Genomic DNA, 21892 nt, shown 5'->3' on the forward strand with positions numbered 1-21892 from the left:
CCTGTGCATGATGTAGTCGGGTCAGTGAGGTTGTAGCAGTGACATGTGACAGTATAAGATGCACTATAAGATTTCACTTCATATATAATTTACAACCTTCATTCCTCCGGAAGAGAGGAGGACACTCTGCTGTTAGTATGTGCAGATAAGACAGAGTGGTGGGAAAAGAAAATACTCAAAGTTTGAACAATTGGGCAGTACACAAAGCTCAAACTGTGGATTTACAGAAACTAGCTTCTATCTATGCAGTAGTACTGTATGGACATAGAGTATTTTGTTTGTTCGTCTTTGTTGAGATGTATTGCAATAATAATTTGGCCATTATGTTTCAATACAGTCATAGAGCCTGTACTGCATTGTATACACGTTCACTATTGAAAAGGTATTCGGTCACAAAAGAAAGTATGGGTTTTATTTGTCCAGGTTTACATCGAAATACAATGGAGGTGAATGGAATTTGATTTGAAAAAAGTTAAATGTTGAAGAGTCTACAGCCATGCGAGGCGCTATGTGAGGTTGAGTTGGGCAACAGCAACGCTTTGAGCTTAACTCTTAGGCCAGCATGCTAACATGCTTACAATCATTGTGATTCATCCTCTGGAGACCATGAACATCTCTACAAAATGTCATTGCAATCCATCTGATAATCAACATTTCGGAACCAAAAACTGTTGGTGGAGTTACGTACATGAAAAGTCAGTTATAAGGCTACGTTATGTAGGGACCTTGAATATCTGTACCAAAATTCAGTCTGGACGAAAGTGGTGGACTGGCCAACCTGCATTGACTTCTCTTGAGCCCTGCTGCTATAGATACACATTTGGTAAGTATCACCTGTTCTGTGATCTTTCAGACAAAAATAAATCAAAGAGATGAGAGAGAGGAATAACATGGAATCCTGATGATACCAGCGTCCTCTGGACTGAGCACTCACTCACTGATAAGAGACAGTATACTGCTTTTTAATATGATTTGAGTGTCAAAACCTGACACAGGAATACCATTTTGTAAATGTTTTACATGCTGCAGAGCATCTTGGGTCACATTGATGAGGTATTTAGCCGGAGTCAATACTCAGATGATGATTACAGAGAAGCAACAGTAAGGGGGGCAAGGGGTCATATCCTCATCCATTTTGGTGTCTGATGTCAGACCTCAAATCGTCATTAAAGTCAGGTCAGGCAGACATTAGCAGGACATATTGGACCACAAAATAATTCAGCAAATGGAGCCATTTTCTGCGAGGCTGGGATTGATAGCGGCACGTTAATTCGAGCTCTCGCTGTCTGCCCTGTTTCCTCCTTACTCTCACTGAACACTTATGTAGAAGTTCCTATATATCAGGTTTATACTTGTTTTTGATGCTTTAATGTAAAAAAAAAAAAGAAAACACTTCCTTCAAGCACCTGTGCTCACCCTCTGTCCGAGACGCCTGTCTCTTTAAGACGCTTCCCAAAGAAGCTCAAGTCTGCTCTGGTCTACTGTAACAGAGCATACTTCCCTTAATGTGATAGATCGTGATGAATCCGGTGGAAGCATAGCCTTAGGAACATGTCTTTGACAGGGGGTGCTCTCACACAACAATTGTTTTTCACCGCTTGAAATGAAAACAGATGACTTTAATATTAGACAAACTGTAGCAAAATGTTAAGTAAAGGAGTGACGGTTTGTCAGCCAATAATACTTCAACATAACTTAATAACACTTAGCATAACATAGTCACTTATTAAACGCTGCTGTTGATTGAAAGCTGTATTTGAGCTGTTATGAGATGGAAATTGGATTTTTTTGGAAATTGCCTCATAATCTTATAACCAAAAAGTGCTGAATTTACTTAATATGGATGTGGAAATTGTCTGTAGTATACGCTGCTATATAACCTTGAAACAAAGTTCCCACTTTTGCCATAGACATAGCCATAGAATATACTGAATTGTCCCATAAAAAAAAGACAACCGTATAGAAGTTGCTTTTACTGGAATATGTTTAAATTGAGATTATCTAGGTATATACAGTATATGTACGGTATATTTCCCCAAGTCTTGCGGAATTTCTTAAGCACAATTTATTTTTAAAATCCTCACAGGTACAGTTCAATTTATGCTACTGTTGCTATGCAAGGACATCATTAACATACATATTCCTTCATAGATTGGGTACAGTCCCCCATGAATATGAAGTGAATGCAGATGAAGTGCATTGACCTTATATATCTGAGGAAGGCTGCAGTGTGTTTGAGGCTGCTGCGGCACAGAAGCCGAGTTCTACACTGAAATGTGACACGCCAGAGCTTTGATGTGTAATTTCTATACAGTTGGACACCCACACTTGGCTGTACTATGTCCATGACCACCCATGTTAAGCCAATCACTTTACAGTGATGGCACAGCTGGGTTGAGAGTGGAGACCAGCACAATTTGGTTCTGCTTCAAAGAAAAAAACCCCAATGTTGCAGGTCCGCACTGTTACCTCCTGCCGTGAGGGTGCAGTGAAAATGCATCGTGTGATTATGGTTGCAGCTACAGCATGTCATATACATAATCCATGTCTGTGGAAAAAAGGAGCATAAGACGGTTTTGTGTGAAGCTCTGGGCCTAATGTTGAACCTTGAATATCCTACTAAAGGCTGTTCTTCATACTTCTAATGTATACAGAGCAAGAATGTATGTTGTCATCGCGCGCCAACACTGGCTCATAGTTATGTTTTTAAATAGGGACTGTTTCCGCCTGAGGTTGGTGTCAGCTACTATTTAGCTCACACATAACAGTTATGAGTTGCCTTCCCCCCCCCCCCAATTTGTTCTATTACACCTTCTTTAACAAGTAAAAATGCTGGATATCAACATTTCACAATGTAAAAGTCATTACTACATTACAGGTGATTTAGCAGATGCTCTAATCCAGAGCGACTGACATTAAACAACATACAGGGACTCAGGGTTAAGTAATTTGCTAAGGGGTACAATGGTGGCAGCCTGGTATTGAACTCCCGACCTTCTAGTATTTTGTTCAGAAGGCATACCACTAGACCACTAGGCCATCACCACCTAAGTCATCATTTCTAACATGATCTCTGCAGAGTCTTGTAAACTCTAAGTACAACCACAACACTTAAAATACTAATCTTGATAAAACACGTAAAATAGCTCAGCAGTCAGTGGAGATGGATCTTTACGCTAGAAGTGTTTATCAATTTTAGTTTGAGAATTTTACGTCTTAAGTGTTCTGCAGCAGACACACAGTGTATGTATGTGTGTGTGTGTGTGTGTGTGTGTGTGTGTGTGTGCGTGTGTGTCTTTTCATGTGAATTCACACAAACTAACTCCCCATGTGTGTTTCATTATGGATATTCTCTCTTCTAACCAAATCCACGCCCACATTCAACCACACACACACGCAAAGTTATCAGTCCCACTTTATGTCGGTGTATCCTTTCCTTCCTTCCTTCCTCGTTTCCTTTTTTTGCTCCATTTTCTCTCCTCCGGTCAGCTCTATTCATGAATGAGACCTCAACAACGTCAGTTCACAGCTCTCCGCTACTGTATGCCAAACTTGCTGTTAAACTTTTTTAGAAACAGCAACATACTTTGGCCTACACACTCACTCTCACACAGCCTTCAGGAGAGGACACACAGGGTTATCTGCCTGACCCTCCAGCACCAACTTAAGAAAGTTTGCCTAATGATCCGAGTTTTTGCTCAGACTGCAGTTAAAAAAAATTTAAATGTATTCGCTTAAAGCACCTTTGGCTGCTGCAAACCCTCCTTTCTTCTCCTCTCCTTCTCCTCCTTTCATCAGATTTCCCTACATATATACAAGCCTTAACCAACAAACCAAACATTTTTCAGTCACAGCTCTCTACTTTGTGCATTTCATGTAATTTAGTCCTACGCACGCACGCACGCACGCACGCACACGCACACACACACACCACAAATGTACTGTATGTAAATGTCTCCTGGCCCTGAGGCTGTTATCAACTGTGCACTGTAAGAGTGTAAGACCACACACTCTAGCAGACATGACTCTCCACTGGTGGATTAGTCATAAACACAGGGCTTTGTAGAAGTGTTTTTGGTCCTTCTGAATTCTTAAATTTGAACTCTATGGTACAAAGAGGCTGTTTTAAAATCCCCTCCACCCAAAAAATACCTTCTGTTTATGTCCCCTAAAAAGTCTGACCTTGACTATGATGACTTTTATTTGCAAAGTTTGTCACTAATTAGCTGTTTTCACATTCCTCTACTCAAGCGGGAGATTGTGAACTTCCCTAAAATCTGAGATTTAAATGTATCCCGGGCAAACTAGATTAGGTATGTCACAAATTCCAAACAGCAAATTGCTACAGGCAAACCTCGTCAGCACAGAGAGCAAGAGTTTTCATTAGTATAGTGTCACGGTGTGGTGCAGAGGTGGACCCAATCGCAGAATTCAAGTTCAACAAAGGGCAAGCTTTATTTAAACAAAGCCGAACAAAACAAAAAGGCACAAAGCAACAACTGAGGAAGTTTCTAATAAATACAAATGGTAAAAAGTAAACTGAAAACTCAAACCGAGGAAGCACAGCAGGTAACATCGGTGACGAACAGACAAGGAACAAACGGGACACCAGAACCGGTAAAGATGTGTCAGTCCCTGACAAGTAAAAGCTGCCAACTGCACTTACCATTTACCATATGTGTGCTGGTCACTGAATTTTGGTGCACAACAGACTTCTCATAGAGTCAAACTTCTATGGCTGAATCTCTCCCATTTTGCCTCTAACAGAGTAAGCACACCAGGCGGCACTCATCGCTCCGGAGCTCCGTGCCCTGCTCGTGATAGCTGAGCTCTGTACCGCGCCACAAGCTTTAACATGTTGCCTCTTTGGTAAATCCAGTCTTTTTACAGCCTTGCTGCTAAGTAGTCAGTAATTGTTATTGCTCATGCTGGTACCCTGTGTTCTTTTTCAGCATTGGGTTGGGGGGTAAAAATTAGCGCCACAGGCCTCCGAGATGTAATTGAGCACATGTCAGGAGAATATGTCAGGATGTGAAGTAGTGACAGCCTTTTCGAACAACTATGGAGAACGTTTTTACAAGAGAAATTAACAGTGGAACAAGAAGCGGTTATTCCATCTCTACCAAATCTGACTTTTTCTCTCTGAAAACTCAATTTAGGATATCTGTAACTCTAGTCTGTCATTTGTTTTCCTTCTTGCAGCGTTTTAAAATCAGCACATTAGAACTGCGGTTTAAGGGATGAACACACACTTTGACTGCGTGGTCCATTTGGTTGATTTAAAAACATGGGTGCATTTGAGGGATTTATTGATACTGAGCATGACAGTTAGTTGGCAACGTGAAACTGTCCTGCTAATATGTCCACGGCTTCGGACATGGTGTTGGTTTTAGGGTTCTTATTTGTGTGTTCAAGTAGAAATGCTGCTTATAAATATCTCACTTTTCTAAAGAATGAATCGGACGAACTGATGAGATTAGATTCTAGTCTCAGATGGCCTAAAATAATTGATTCGGCTAAATAAATGTTAGACAAAAACACCTCCCTGTACTTAAGGGTGATGGTTTATGTGTAATATTAAGTGCTGATGTGTAATGGAGTGTTTTACCCTCCCTCAGCGAATGTGGCAGCTGATAGATGTGGGAATATTGGAGCAAGTGGTTTCATGTGCTACTCTTCCTTCTCTGTGTGCCCTCAGGAGCTGTTGTGGGGGGGAAACTGCATTACAGAACAACATTCTAGCTTTGTCATATTGAGTGGGAATAATATCCCAAACCATTTATTTTGTCTAAGTACACGTCAGAATCTGAACCACTTTATTCACCAGCTGTAATGAATGCACATTTGTCTTGATGACAGTATAATCTGCACAGCGGAAGAGCAGACAGTGCATCAGTCAAACTAGGAGAAACAACTTTAACCAAGAGTGTTACTGGGACCGAAGGGGATTGCATATTGCGTGCAGCATTTACTACAAATGGAATTTATGTGTTAAAGACGTAGCTTTTTCGCCATCATTTCTTTTTCACTATAACGTTGTACTCATCAAAGTCATTTCTGAGATATGAAAAACAGTGACATCACAAAACCAAAGTCTAATAGGGCAAACAAGCAGTCAAGACAATCATACAGCTTGGAAACGAGGTAACTGCAAGCCAAATGACTAAACCAGACATGAAATTTAAATATTGGTGGAACCAGTGTGTGGGTCTGTAAACTGTGACACTTTGGGTCATCTTTTTACTTTCCTCTTTCATTATATCTTCCAAATAAGATTGACGTCTGCATTTATGGCCTCGTCTGCAATGTGTTCAGTGATTCAAAAAGGTCTAGTATTGTGCTTATTGACAGCTGTTTTCCAAATTGGAAAAACAATCCGAGATAGGATGCATCAAGGATTGCAGAACCACATAAATGGCGACAGAACAAATTGCTCCAAAACTACGGACAGTCATGGATGAAGTTGACACAGTGGACTCTAAGAAATAGTGTAAGCGAAGTGGGTGTGTGAGAAGGAATACATCCGTCCAATATATTCTGGGTTTTCCTCATAATTTGAGTTAAATCCCAACACAGATTAATCAAGGCATTACACTTCTGCTAGTTCTGCTGTAGTGTTATGCTATATCTGATACCAGAACACCAACTTAACATTACTATAAACACTCAATATAAATACATATCCTATCATAAATAGTATGATAGATGGCAATTCAATAATATACTAAACTTTGTTTATTTTTTTAAACCTTCCTCTGCTATAGTGCTGCTTCAGGCAGTTAACATGAGCAATCGGATGTTCCCGATTCTTGGCGCCTCTCCAGTTAGACATTATTAGTTATTGTGACTGACTAGTTCGAGCATGTTCCTAGCTAACTAGCGTTAGCGGTTAGCTCGCCAGCTGTAGAAGTTCACTGACTAGCGCTGCTAGTAGACACTATGTCAACAAGCTTCTAGCAGCCCCTACGCTACAGAAAACATACTAGCACGAAGGGGCGACTTCACATTTAATGCTCAAGGTTCTGTTCACAATGTGTAACCGACTGTACAGCACACTCTTCTTCTTTTTTTCAGCTATCCCTAGCGGTAGATAGCACTTTCTGATCCAGAAAGGAAAACACTTTCTTTGAGATGTTATAGTTAATGGTCTTTGGTTTGTGGAGAGTCATTAATCATTTAATCAAGGAAGCAGTGATGTATAGGCCCACATGTTCTGCAGACTTAGCTTCATAGCAAATCTCATCAAGCAAACGGAACAATAAGACCTCCACTACTGTTCACTCAGCCATGTAGCTTTGGGTGTCTGTGTGTGTGTCTTAATATTGAGAACACTAAATTCAAATTAATTACAAATTAGAAAGCCACAATATGAATATGGTTAAAAAAAAAAAAAAAAAAAAAAAAAAAAAAGCATAGAGCTTGGTGTAGCTTAACATCTCAGAAGTCACAAATGAGAAGTGCACGAAGATATCCCTTTTGAAAAAGATATCCCTTTGAATATAATCAATCACCTTGACTGTGTTTAAAATGTGTGCTGTATCTTTTGTTGAATTTTTTTCTCGGCAAGTTAAGTGGATGTGAGCTCTGCTTTCATCAACTAAAGACTACAAAAAAGGATATGATAAATCTTCAAACTCATTTTTATAAAGTAACCAAAACTTGAATTTTCATTTTAATCACTGAACAAATAAATTACAATCAAAATGAGTTCCATTTGTACGTTTTAAGCATAATTCATATCCTTCAATTGAGCGTTTAATTACGTGATGTAATAGCTTTGTGAACCATTGTTTTTTTGTGTGTGTGTGTGTGTGTGTGTGTGTGTGTGTGTGTGTGTGTGCATGCCTACTCTATTTTAACTAGAAAAAGTATAAGACGTTTTGGTTGTCTTAACTTCCACTAGAAAGCCAAATCTGCCTCTGATTTGTGAGATGTCCTCCCTCTCTCTTATCTCTCCGTGTTTGTCCCTCTATCTCACGCTCCTCTCATCTCCTCCCATCCTCCCCACAGCTTCTCCTCCTCCTCATACTAATCACAGCCATCGGGGGAGGCTCGTGGTGGAGCGGCTGGCTGCTGTCGGTGCTGCCGGCGGTGGGTGCATGTTTGCTGCGTGTCTGGGTGGCCTTTGATCCTCTCTCAGAATGCAGCCAGCAGTATTAGGCACTTTTCCACTGTTGTCTTCTTTTAATTACGGCTCCGTAATGAAGGCTGCACGCTCGGCTGCAACACATCACACACTCGGAGGAGGAGGAGGGGATCCCACCCTCCGTCTCCTCCTCACATCACAGCCTTCTCCCCCCTCCACCAGCCTCCTCTCTGTGATGTTGATCCCTCTCTTTGGCTTGTACACTCCTACTTCTTAATGCTTTTTTTTATCTTAGCTTAGCGTACTTAGTTGTGCAGTCTCCTTATGAAAGGAGTTCTTTCTTTATTTTGTAAAGCAACGTGTAAAGCTGTGTGTCACTGCCCTCTCTAGTCAGAAGTGTGTCATGTTCCCCCTGCAATCACACCTGACATTAATGTCATGGGGTGGAGTACACCTGAGCATCACTGCAGCAAGGTGGCATGGCAAAAACAACATTTTCAAAGGATGTATGTTACACTTTCTACTAGCCAACAAATCTTGTTGGTTTAATCCGTACACACATGTTTGTGGGTTTGACAGAGTTTTACCTGTTAAAAGCATTTCTTGGCCAGGCGAGTGACTTCCTGGAGTCTGACATAGGCCCACCTCCACCTAAAATCTTGCTATCCAGCTGGTTGACAACAGATGGTAACCCTGCAGTAAAGATCAGACATATGACAGCATTAAGACAGGTCAGGGAGCAGGTAGTGTAACCTTGCAGGGTTCTAGCTTTTCTCTCCCGCTCTTCTCAAGCAGCTTGGTCACCTAAAAAAAAAAAGAAAAATGTTGTTGTTGTGAAAATAATGGGAAACTAAAGTTGCCTCAGGTGAAGGTTTCTTCCCCGTCAGTGTGAGTATAACTCAGGAAGGAAAGCTTCCTGAAGGAAATCTTCCTGAAGGAAAGCTTAACTACACACTGTGAGTGACAGTTCCTGTTCCTAGAAGAATTAAAATGCTCTTTCTCTAGATGCTGAATTATCGCCACAATGGATCATGAATCAGCTCTGCACGACTCTTATTATTCTAAAAACTGGCCCGACTCGCATTTATTTTTTTATAGTTTATATCCCAGTCGTTAATCAGTGACTGTCCCTTTTGCTTCTTTTTTCAGATCAGGTATTCTCAGACCCATTTCTCAACCAGATATGCAGAGTAGCTCATTAATTTCTTCTTCTTAAAGGAATTGTTCAAAATTTTTGGAAATGCAATTTCCGCTGTCTTTCTAAGAGCGAGATGATCAACTGTGTTGGGTACATGGGTAGTGGGGATTAAGACGCAGGGGGCTATGTTGGTGGGTGTGTGTTGTTTAAGGTACTAATCAGAATGTAGATATACAACTTACGCTCCAGTAGTTCACCCAGTAGCGTCCTTGCCACAGTGGCCTGTGATTTGAGTCCGACCCGTGGCCATTTGCTGTATGTCGTTCTACTTCTCTATCATAAAAGGCATGAAAAAAGAAATACGTAATAAAGTTGTTGTTGATATTGTTTTTTGCTCTTCTTCTTTTTTCTCTCTCCTGTATTTGGAAGCGTTATCCGTTATAGCAGAGGTCTTCAGGGGTTCCAATTTTTTATATAAAAAAATAAAATAAATTCCAAACATTTTTTTTTCCACATTATTAAATGTCTTTAAATACATTTGAACATGAATCCAACATATTGTAGCGAACGGATACATGGAGGCGGAAGACGTTATCTTTCAGTCAGCATTGCACATATTCAGTATTAATTGAATAGCTTAGTATTGAATAACAGGGTAGTTATGTTTATACATGGCACTAGGTCCAATTTAATATAAAACACAATTGCATACAATATAGGGGGGGTCCCTGCAAGACCCCTGCGTTATAGGAATGATTTTAGGACTAAGGTGTGTTTTATTCACTCCCTTATGAGGACATCTTCCATTCCGGCTTAATAATAATTATAATAATAATAATAATAATAATAATAATAATAATTGTGTCTCTGTGTACATGATTTCTTACTGAATTCTAGCATCCTCTGTGATGTAGAAAGGCTGGGCGTGTGGCTCTGACGCTGTGAACAGCTTCCCCGCAGCAACTTATCACACAGTCATCTTCAAACTTGAGTTTTGTTCCCTCGTGTCTCCGGTTGCGCCTGGGCTGTTATAAAACCCTCCTGTTGTCAAAAGCTCTTCACCTCGAGCTGCTTTTGAAGTTTCATCAAACTATATTTAAATAATTATGTGAACGCCTGAATTAGTGTTTCCCAAACTGTACTCTAGAGGACGCTGAGGGGATTCCAAATGCTCCCTTAGAGAAAAGGCTTTTACGACTTTAATTTTTAGCCTATTTTATTCATTTAGATATAATTAAATAATGATTTCACTATCCTCTCCTGCAGTGCTGACACATTCCATGTTTGGATTGTGGTCTGGGATGACGATGTCTCTATTTTAAGTGTGCATTGAGATTATTTGGGAAATCCTGATGTTGTTTATATTCTGCATTGATGGGTAGTGGACCTGTTAGTTTGTGACCACAAGAGGGGGACACAGCTCTACTGCTCCTCGGAGTGCTGCTGAAAATGGGCTGAGCTTTAGAATCAGATGAGCTTTGACTGCCAAGTACAGTAAATGTAGACCTGGCAGTTTCCCAGGGCATATTAATACAACGTAGAGGAACACCTTGCCCTACTGACACACTTGTACATAGCACACTGACGCTCATGGGACAAGGACATATCGAGCAGTGGGACGACCTCATCTGATATTTTACAACAAGGCCGGTCCAAAAAAAAAAAGGTTCACATATTGACACCGAGCTGTCAGTTGTAGACTTAAAAGGTGGTAGTGATGAGCTCATTCCAGCTAAATGTGTTTGGCTAAGCGTAAAAATCCATCAAGATACATCACATACTCCTCACCAAGCGTTATTTATGGACTGTGGGGGTGTGGATTTAAAGGTGTAGGGTTGTTTCTATTGTCCAAAAATGTAATATCTTTACATTTAGTCTTAATATCTACATGTAAACAGTTCAGACAGACAGAGGTGTAAGAAATGTAGGAATGGAATTCTGAACTTGGGGATCTTGCCCTCCATAATAATTGTATGTAGTTTACCAGAAGTCATTCCTGTTCATTTGTATAGTAATGATGCGCTAATCCGACTGAACAGTTACCTAGACACCTAAAACTTGAGGTAGACTAAAAATACTACCTTTAATATAAAAAAAAAAACCCTGTTAGGCAGTATTTTATATAATAATCCAGATATTAACAGAAAAAAGACAAGAATAAATTGAATGAAAAGATGAGAATACAATGGTGCGGACTAGTCTGCAAAATCTGAAACATCGGTGCATTTCAGCCCTCACATACTCTGTGCAATGACGTGATGAAGTTTGCAAGTAGAGACAATATTGGAGAATATCACTTCCTTGAGGGGTGTTTAGGTCTTTATTATACCCTGGGCACAAGACAAAGCTAGTAATAAGCCATTTATTTCCTGGCCTTTACACTGTGAACGGATGATTTTATTAAAAAGACACATAAGGATGGCAGATAAAAGACAAACTGACACTGTCCCATTGAGGCCAATACTCTTTAATTCCCCTTTTCCTCCTCAGTCTCACCTCATCCTTCTCTCTACAATCTTTTATCTTTGAAATTCAGCTGAAATGACGTACATACGGTCTTATTGACTTGCTCTTAATTGTCCCTAAATCTATCTAGAAAACCTAACGCGTGGTCGTGCATCTTTAGTGTTCAGGGTGAAAATCAAATGTATCAAGATCAAATGTAAAAATAAGCACAAAAACATAATTGCTTTTGGCACTTAGGAGAATCCTAATGGGTTGGAAGTCACCTCATCCCCCAAATTCTTCTAAGTGGTTGAGGGATCTGTGTTTTAGTTTTTTCTTAATTTGAGATCATTTGAGTTTTGCATAATGTTTTTAATGCATTTATTTTGTATTTAAGTTATTATTACTGTGCGGTGCTGTTTGTGGTGAACTGCAGTGTGATTTGTTGTGTTTGGGGGCAGGGGGGGGGATTGGATGTAGGAACAGCATGGGGGGGGGGATTATTGACGGTAGAGACAATGGAAAAATATGTGTACAGTGTATAATTGTGTTCTTCGTATCTTTGAGAATAAACACAATATACAAAAAAAAACATAGCAGCTAATAAATTCTCTTCCTGTCTTTTCTTTCCATGTCCATCTGCTCTACGTCTGCATCCCACCTCCTCACCAGGTAAGACATTTGGTTTTAATGTATCTGCCTGTGTCCTGTTTTGTTTTCTAGCAAGGGCTGTAAATGGGTTCATGCCGAGGTGCTCAGACCTGTGGGACAAATTGTGGATTTTATTTTTTATTTTTTACGGAAGAGCTACTGTTTTAATGTTGAAGTCATGTTTGTGTAAGAGTGTGTAGCAGTGTACTGCTGCTCTGCATGTGTGCATGTCTGTGTGTGTGTTTGAAGCTTGTGGCCTCGGCCTGTAACTAAAGGGATATTCTTCCCAATTTATTTATTGTATCAGTCATGAACCCCCCCAACCAACCCCCGCACCCCGCTCTCTGTGACATAATCCATCTCTGTCTTTTGGTCTCAGGCTTCTGAATGTCACGCTGCATCTCTACTGTCACATCTCAAGGTTCCCCATCCCTTATTTAAATTAACAAGAGCTGTGTACACTTTCTGGAATTGTGTGTGTGTGTGTCCTTGTTTGATGTTTTTTATTGTCTCAGATTTGATGGGGCTGATGGGAGGATGGCTTGATGGACAAATGGGGAGATGGATGAGGGAGTAGATTCGCCCTGGCAGTTTGTCTTTTGTTCACGCTCCCTGTGTGTGTGTGTGTGTGTGTGTGTGTGTGGGTGCACGCAGGTCTGCCCATGTGCGCTTGGGGCATGTACGTTCGTGTGTGTACAGATATAGTATGTATGTGTGGAGATGGGTAACCATGACAACAACAGCCTGAAGTAGGGGCGCTTGTGGCAGGCACAGTGCCCTCTCTGTTTCTATCTCTTTTTCCCTACAGATACAGATACATCTCTTCTTCTTCTACTCATCCCTGTCGATCCATACACAATCTCTATACTTTAGAAATCATGTGCAGTTCTATATATAAACCAATCAGCCATTTATCTGCATTCTACTACATGCTAGCACACAGCACATAGCTGCATAAACATAATTCAATATAAATCAGGGTTTCTTTAAAAGGTACAAAAGTGTGTATACATTCTAAAAAAAATAATATATATATATATATATATATATATATATATATATATATATATATATATATATATAAATATATATATATACACAGTCAGAACATAATAACTCTACATTTTACAAGATAACATTTGAACACATCATGATAATGTTATAATTTAAAAATTTTCCCCAATACTATTTTTTACTGAAAGGAACTTGAACATAATGGAACTCAATGGAACATCCAATAACATTAGCTGTTAGCTCCGTTATTTAGCCAAGCAGGACTGTGCTGTCCACCGGCTGCTAACAGCTAATGCTACTAGCTCCCCTGCCATGGCTCCGGTCCCAAAGAAACTGAAACATGACACAGTGTGCACATGGTGTTACTTCATTGTCCATGTGCAACTGTCAGAAAACATCGATAAGAGGAATAGATTCCAAGGAATTGGACAACCAGGAACCAGTTTTCAATGGGAACTAGCTCTCCATTCACATCCCTAAACATAATCACTAATTAAACAACACAAAATGTGTTTGTGGTTTGAACTTGGGTGAATGTATTACGTCTTTTACTACATTTACAGATGGGCAGCTTCTTCATTCTCTTCCTATTTATTTATTATTTACTCATGCATGTGTAGTTCTTTATAAAAAAAACCTTCCATCAGTATCTCTACTCCCTGCAGCTCCCTGGGCTGCATTATATCACCATGCATGAAGATTTGTCAGCACACAACAAGCGTGTGCAGCCAAGCAGCAGGTGAGCGCAAGCCTCAGTGATGCCTGCAGCAGCGAAGGAATTATAGGGGCATCTTTCCCCCAAAAATGTCATCCGTTGCTGAGTTTGAGCATTTCTCTGCCTCTTCCTGAAACCGGCTCTAAACTGACCCAGTTTTGTCAATACAAGTGTGTGCGTGTGAGTGCACATGTGTGAGGGAAAGAGAGGGAGAGAGCTACAAGCAGAGCAGACCAATAGCAGTCATCCCGTTCCTGGTTAAACACAACTTGAGACCAGTAGAGCCAGAGACAGCTGCAGCAGGTGTAAACATCTTTTTCCTCCCTGCCGGTGTTCCCAGCATGCCCAGTGGTCATGGTAAGCTCTGGACGCATCCTGACTTAATATGCTTGCTTAGTTCACTGCTTAATATTCATCCACAGTACAACAGCTACAGGACACAGTACACTGTGGACCCCAGGCTCATACTGGAGATATCTGATGTGTGTGTGTGTGTGTGTGTGTGTGTGTGTGTGTGTGTGTGTGTGTGTGTGTTTGTGTGTGTGTGTGTGTGTGTGTGTGTGTCCATGTTTGATGTTTTTTTATTGTGTGTGTGTGCTTTCCTTGGCGGGATTCAGATTTTGACAGTTATTGTCTTTGTTGTGTATTGCAACATGTAGCTTATCTGTTTATAACTCCCAATACTTTGACTACCTGTTAAGTATGTCAAGGTTGTCTAACACACTGAAACAGGAAACAAGCTTTCTGGAACAGGAAATTGGAAAAGGTTTTTATAGAATTCCTCGTTTATTTTGGAACTGAAAAGAACTTCAGTGATAAAAAATGTATGGAATATTTTTAAAAAGCTGTCAGAAGTGATATAATAAAAGTAGCAGTAATATAATATTCTGTAGATTTGTTGATTTCTGCAGGTGTGCATAATAGAAGGAGAAATGTTAATCAAATTGTCAATGTTGTGTTGTTTTTGGTCGTAATCATTTGGCCGTCTCACACAGACGAGCAAAAGTAACATGAGACTAAAGAATTGACATTGAAACTGTTGGCTATGTGACTCCGTTGTGGCACCGTTCCATATGTGAATATATCATATTTACAGTGGCACGACATCGTTTGTGACTGACTATATCCCTTTGCATGTATGATGAGCAGACATGCACCCTCGGTATTGTGATATCAACTGATGTCAGCTGAGATGGGAATTGACGGTGGAATCATTAACTTTTAGGTTGATATGGCGAACTTGTTAGAATATAGTTTCTTATGTACAATCCCAGCAGTTATGCAGTGACGTGCTTATTCGGAGTGGTGTTTATGTACACCATATGAATCTAAGTCCAATATTAACTCTCTTGCTAACTCAAGTAGTGGAAGTATATGTCTCTTTAGCTGCTAAATGCTCCACTATGCTACTACAGTTACTCGCGTTCCCATTATCTGCTTTTGAGGCTTTGGCAGAGACAGATTTCTTTTTTTTTTTTTGTGCCTCAAGTGAAACAATGTTGATGTTTCTATGGGAGGAGGACACATTGGTGTTTTATTCAACCTATTAGTAGCAACCTCAATATAAAAACCTTGTTCTCAGATCTTTAGAAATAGGTTGAATCCTACTTCTGAGAAACACTGTGGCACTATCAAATGCACACTGACACATACCCAATTATCTAGTGGACTGTGACATATGTGATAGTGCACCACCTCCAGTCAAAGGTGGTGTCACTATTTATACTGCAGCTACACTCTGGAACAAGACAACCTGCAGAAAGTGCAGGCGCTGCTGTGAGGAGGTGTGAAGGGACCAGGTCAGACTGTTTGTGAGTTGCACCCCCAAGAACTTTGTGCTGTCTGTAGTCTTCACTGCTGAGCCGTTGAGCAGGAGTGGTGTGTGACAGTGCTGCTTTTTCCTGAAGTCAACAATGATCTCTTTTGTTTTGTCAACTTTCAGGATCAGGTTGTTGGTGTGACACCTGTCTGTCAGATGTTTCACCTCCTCCCTGTAGGCCAGTTCGTTGTTGTCCCTGATGAGTCCCACCACAGTTGTGTCGTCCGCGTACTTCAAGTTGTGGTTCGTACTGAAACTGGCACAACAGTAGTGGGTCATCAGAGTGAACAGCAGTGGACTCAGAACGCAGCCCTGTGGGGAGCCGGTGCTCAGAGAAATGGTGCTGGAGGTGCTGTTTCCAACCCGCACATGCTGGGGTCTGTTCGTGAGGAAATCCAGCAGCCAGTTACACAGGGGGGTGTTGAGGCCGAGGGGTCCCAGTTTGCTTACCAGATGCTGGGGGATGATTGTGTTGAATGCCGAGCTGAAATCCAGGAACAGCATTCGCGCATGGGTGTTCTTCTCCTCCAGGTGGGCCAGGCTCAGGTGGAGTGCAGAGGAGATGGCGTCCTCTATGGAGCGGTTTGGGCGGTAAGCAAACTGGAACTGGTCGAGATTGGGGGGAAGTATGGAGATGATATGGTCCTTGACCAGCCTCTCAAAGCACTTCATCATGATGGGGGTGAGTGCTACCGGCCGGTAATCATTCAGACAAGTGATTGTGGATTTTTTAGGCACTGGAACAATGGCTGCTGACTTGAAACATGATGGAACAATAACCTGGTCCAGCGAGGTGTTGAAGATGTCCGTGAGGACATGGGCCAGCTGGTCGGCACAGTCCCTGAGCAGCCGTCCTGGAGTACTGTCCGGGCTCGCCGCCTTCCGCCGTAATTAAACCCCGATGAAGAAAATATAGATCCGTACTGACCCGCTGCCAGAGTGCATTTCATCTCAGGAAGATAATAATTTCAGAAATCACGCTGACAAGTATACTGTATATGCACTCCACTCAGAGGAATGTGCATGTACATTTCTAACGTTTTATCTGTACGATTATCTCAGATGCATTCTGCATTGGAAGCAAGCTAGAACTCCCATTTTGAAAAGCAGAATATTATTCCTATCATATACATTCCCTATATTATGTTAAGATTGTTTTGATTTGGATATTTTGAAGGTAATTAAAGTACAAGCAAGCCAGAGGATAACAGGGAAAGAGTAATACACAATACTGCGCAAAATAATACAATACAAAAATACCATCAAGCATGTAAAAGGACATACCTACCTAATCTTACCATGTAGCATTTTCTTTCTACAAAATATGTACAGTCTCTGCAGGATTTGAGGTTGTGGTTAAACAAGACATGAGTAGGAGATTTTCCTCTAACACTCATACTGCTATCAGGTCCAATTAATGCCATCTATTTTATTTAAACAGTAACACTACATCTTACATGTTCTTATTTAGCCAGAGAGTGGGGACGTGTTTACTTACTGTGCCTTTTAACAGCGATGCATTTACTTATTGTTGTACGTACTGAAGTGCCTTTGAATGGTGACACGTTTACTTAATGTTGTACATACCAAAGTGCCTTTGAATGGTGACGCGTTTACTTACTGTTGTACGTACCGAAGTGCCTTTGAATGGTGATGCATTTACTTACTGTTGTACGTATCGAAGTGCCTTTGAATGGTGACGCGTTTACTTACTGTTGTACGTACCAAAGTGCTTTTGAATGGTGATGCGTTTACTTACTGTTGTACATACTGAAGTGCCTTTGAATGGTGATGCGTTTACTTACTGTTGTACGTACCGAAGTTCCTTTGAATGGTGATGAGTTTACTTACTGTTGTACGTACCGAAGTGCCTTTGAATGGTAATGAGTTTACTTACTGTTGTACATACCGAAGTGCCATTGAATGGTGATACATTCACTTACTGTTGTCCATAGTGGCGTGCATATGAATGGGGATATGGCTTACTAGAATAAGAATAAAAGTGGGCGAAGTACACTACTGCTGACTACAAATCTTTGAACCGACTTGAACAAAGTGATTTGAATCAAAGCGATTCGTGTTTCCCACCTCTACAGTCAATGGGGGTTTTCTACTGGCTCATAACATTTAAACACCTCTTAATGTAATCAAAGAAGAGCACTGAAAATGCCTCGAGAAATAATTGGTCTATTTTTTTGTCAATATGGCAAGTTGCTAAAATGGTACTTTCCAGTCCAGAAGAACATAGAAAGATGCCCTGCATATATGAACTACATTGAAAAATGGAAGCAAATGGAAAAGAAGCTAAATAGGGAAGTGGACTTCATCTATCCATACTGCATCATTTTCAGTCCCTGTAAGTGCAATTCAACACAATATAACAGATTTGGAATGGACAAAAAACGATGGGAATTGTCGCTGACATCTCTTGGTGTCATGCAATTGAAACCTGTAGCTGTTTAGATGCTGACATTTGCAAACTTTCTTTATATCAAGATGTGAGTTTTCCATGCTGTTGATTAAATATTTTATTTATTACAAGCAAACATTTCAGAGAGCTATGGCTATATATATTCAACTCAAGGTCCATTTACCAGCTTTTTATATGCATCTCACTGCCTTCATCATCAGATAGAGTTTGTTTGATGTTATTCAAACTCTGGAAAGTTCCCAAAGCTAGTAAGTAAGAGCACGTTGGCCATGTAGAAGGTATGGTAAGAAGGAGCCAGAAAGCAGAGCAGACCGATCACTATTTACCATCGATGGTGATAGGAGACGAGAGAGATTTTGTGCGGCGTTCAAAACATTTTGTTTAGATCTTGACTGAGATAAGAGGCCATTCTTTAGCTGACTGATTCAAGGAGGTCAAAGGGAGGAGAGACAGTCAGACGCAGGGGAATTTGTTTATGCCGCGACATTTTCACACTGACAGCGAATAAGTCAACACACACACACATATACAGAGGCGGAGAGCGCTGTGAGATCTAAGCAACTCTAAATGCTGTATTTGAATGGAAGCAGCAGAGAGGCATGTGAGCTCTGCATTAATCCACTGCTCTATCTGTCTACCTGTCATTCTTTCTGGGAGTGGAGAATATGGGTGCTAACAGCTTGCCTCAGCTGAGAGCAGGGCTGCTGTTGGCAAATTCACCTTTGTGACACTGTTAGAGAGAATCGCCATGCTTCCTCCTACATCATATGCACCTCTCTCTCTCTCTCTCTCTCTCTCTCTCTCTCTCTCTCTCTCTCTCTCTCTCTCTCTCCCTCTCTCTCTGACTCCTTATCCATCTGGCTCTCTACACATTTTGTTTTTTATTGCTGCACGGCTCCAATGTCATCAGCTTCACATTCAACTGACACTGTGAAATATCTTCCTCTCCCCTCTTCTGCTTAGGATTCCACTGAATTATTTCAGATCAAGTGCAATGATCACACACACACACGTAGATTCAGCTGTAATGCATGCAATGCATTATCAGTCATGTCACTATTTACACGTAGCTATCATCTATCTCAGGGGTCATAAACAGGTGGACCGCAGTCCGAGTCCGCGGTCCGAGTCTGCACCCAGACGCCGATCAATACATTATTGAGAAGGGATTTTCAATTTTGACGGGGCGCTTCTATTTTAACCGGCGCAGCTTTTGTCGTTTTTACGGCACTGGTTTAGCGGTTCAGGAAACTCACAGACCAATTACATGCAAGTGATCACGTGATGCTACTCAGCCAATCAATTCTGTGCATTCCAGGCGGCAAACATTGCGACTCTGAATAGACAGAATCGGAGTTTCGGGCTTCCGGTGGAATCGCAATGCATGCTGGTGTGGCAAGCCTAGAAAAGTGAGCACCAACTCTACAAGGGCCTTTTCCTTGCATGAAATGCTCACTGCAAATCCGAAAAAGATTTCTTGGGCTCCCAAGACTTCTCATTGTAATCCTGTCTCTTTACAGCTTTGGTCCATGCTAGCCTTCTATCATTGTTCTTTACTGCTGTTGGAAATGGAAATAGTTCGAACGGGGCCTTACAGTCGCAATTTTTGCAATCGTGAAGCTCACAATGAGATTCTGCCCATTTATTTAGCTTTCTCCCACTGTTTGAACATCCTTTCACCACACAATGTTGGTGTCCAAAGCCCATAACTAGAAGAGCGATGATTACACACTAAAAACTAGCCAAATACAATGTAAACACGTTTGAAGAATAAGCTGTAAACAATGTAAACACGTGGAGAAGAAATCCAATATGGCGGCCCTTGTACAGTTGGTGCTCACTTTTCTAGGCTTGCCACACCAGCATGCATTGCGATTCCACCGGAAGCCCGAAACTCCCATTCCGTCTATACAGACAGATGAGAGGCGAGAGGCGCGTGACAGACAGAAAGACGAGTTAGCGATACAGGGAGAGAAGACGGCGGAGAGACGAGTGAGCGGCAGACATGGAGATAAAATTAACTACAAATGGGGAACAATGTTTTTGACCAAACATACACTCAAGTCTGAACTGAAGTCACAGAAAATCTCAGAGCCCAATATGATGAATACAGCAGGATCCTGACTCATTCATTCACTGCCCAACAACCTCCCGCTCATGAATGTCCCCTCAGAGGACATTAGACATTATGATGAATTTAGTTCTGATTGTTCAAATCTCTTCCGCAGGAGGTTTGAGATTACTCTTGCCAGATGCTGAAGGGGGGGGGGCGGGTGTAACTCAACTCAGTATGCAGTCTGAAAGCCAGCAGCATTATGTAATTAAAGGGATCTTGCCTGTAACCCTGTAAATTATGTCACTTCATGTCACATCTCACTTCATCTGCCATTATTACAAACACTGTAATAATGGCAGATAAAGTGACACTGAAATGTGACCCTGTTAAATTAAAAGACGGGTCTTAGATATCCTATATATAGATTGTCAATAGCCTATATTATATTATAATAGTCAACAAATCCCATGGGCTGAGCCAAAGCAACAGCGAATGTACAAGTACTATCAATACTTGTACTAACAAGTAAGGTGTGCGTATCAAAGCCTGGTACATCTTCTTCCTCTGTCCCATAGAGCTCCATCGTTTTAGAAACTAGGGCTGAAATATTGACGCGTTCATTATAAACAATAACCTGTTAAATAAAATAACACAAATTAAGCCATATCATATTATTCAATGTTCACGCTAATAAATGTTTATATCATTGTTACTGTAAATTGCTGCGTGTTGAATAACACTACCTATATTGGCAAATAATGGCACAACAAGACAGCAATAATAATAATAATAAGAATAAATTGTATTTATAAAGCGCCTTTCAAAGCTAAAAGCAATCTCAAGGCGCTAATCATGACATCATCAGGGGCAATTTCCCAATTCACGTGTCTGACACTGTGCGTCGCACAAATCCAACTAGTCAGTTACGTATGTAAATAGTATGTTAAATATTTTTAAAAGACTATTATGGCCACAACAATATGGGTGGTATTTGCGAATGAACAATGTCTGGCTTCCATCCGTGTTACTGGAGCTCTCCGCTCACCCGCCGATAATAGCCTGCCCCTCGCCGACAAATGATTGGAAAGAATTTATCAATTTCTAATGCCTTCTTTTCATATTTCTATTCAATGATTTACTCATTTACTTTCTTCAAGAAGAGCCTAAAAACCTTTCTCTTCAAAAAAGCATTTCCGTAACCTCTTATGTCTGTTGTTGTTGTTGTTCTTCTTTTGTTGTTGTCCTGCATTTTAGCGCCTTGAGATTGCTTTTTGCTTTGAAAGGCACTTTACAAATACAATGTATTATTCTTATTATTATTATCATGTACCACGATAATGTAATGTTTTTGAGTTGAAATATCTTCATTTGGGGGCTTTTTCAAGCAAATATTGATATGTGTGATTAGTAGCGAAGAATTCAATAATTAATCCGCATATCATGTAATTAAAATAAATAAATTTGTTTTAGGAACTAACTGAGCCTCTGATAGTGCCTCTGATCTACTTTGTAGATATATATTAATAAAGTAAGATCT

General features: G+C 40.7%; 1 protein-coding gene across 15 annotated transcripts in view; it reads left to right on the forward strand.

The window, feature by feature from the left end:
* LOC115028126 (pleckstrin homology domain-containing family A member 5-like) overlaps positions 1–21892 on the forward strand; it is a 204479-nt gene that overhangs the window by 72525 nt on the left and 110062 nt on the right. Inside the window, exon 4 of one of the 15 annotated variants that reach the window (XM_029461577.1) lies at positions 12342–12466. The exons of the other annotated variants lie outside the window; for them this stretch is intronic. Coding sequence (XP_029317437.1) covers positions 12342–12345 — 4 coding nt within the window. The 3' untranslated portion in view covers positions 12346–12466. Of the gene's footprint in view, positions 1–12341; positions 12467–21892 lie in introns of those variants that run through there. 15 annotated transcript variants of the gene reach the window in all.

This window comes from Cottoperca gobio, chromosome 23 (genome assembly GCF_900634415.1).
Source record: "Cottoperca gobio chromosome 23, fCotGob3.1, whole genome shotgun sequence".
Lineage (NCBI taxonomy): Eukaryota > Metazoa > Chordata > Actinopteri > Perciformes > Bovichtidae > Cottoperca > Cottoperca gobio.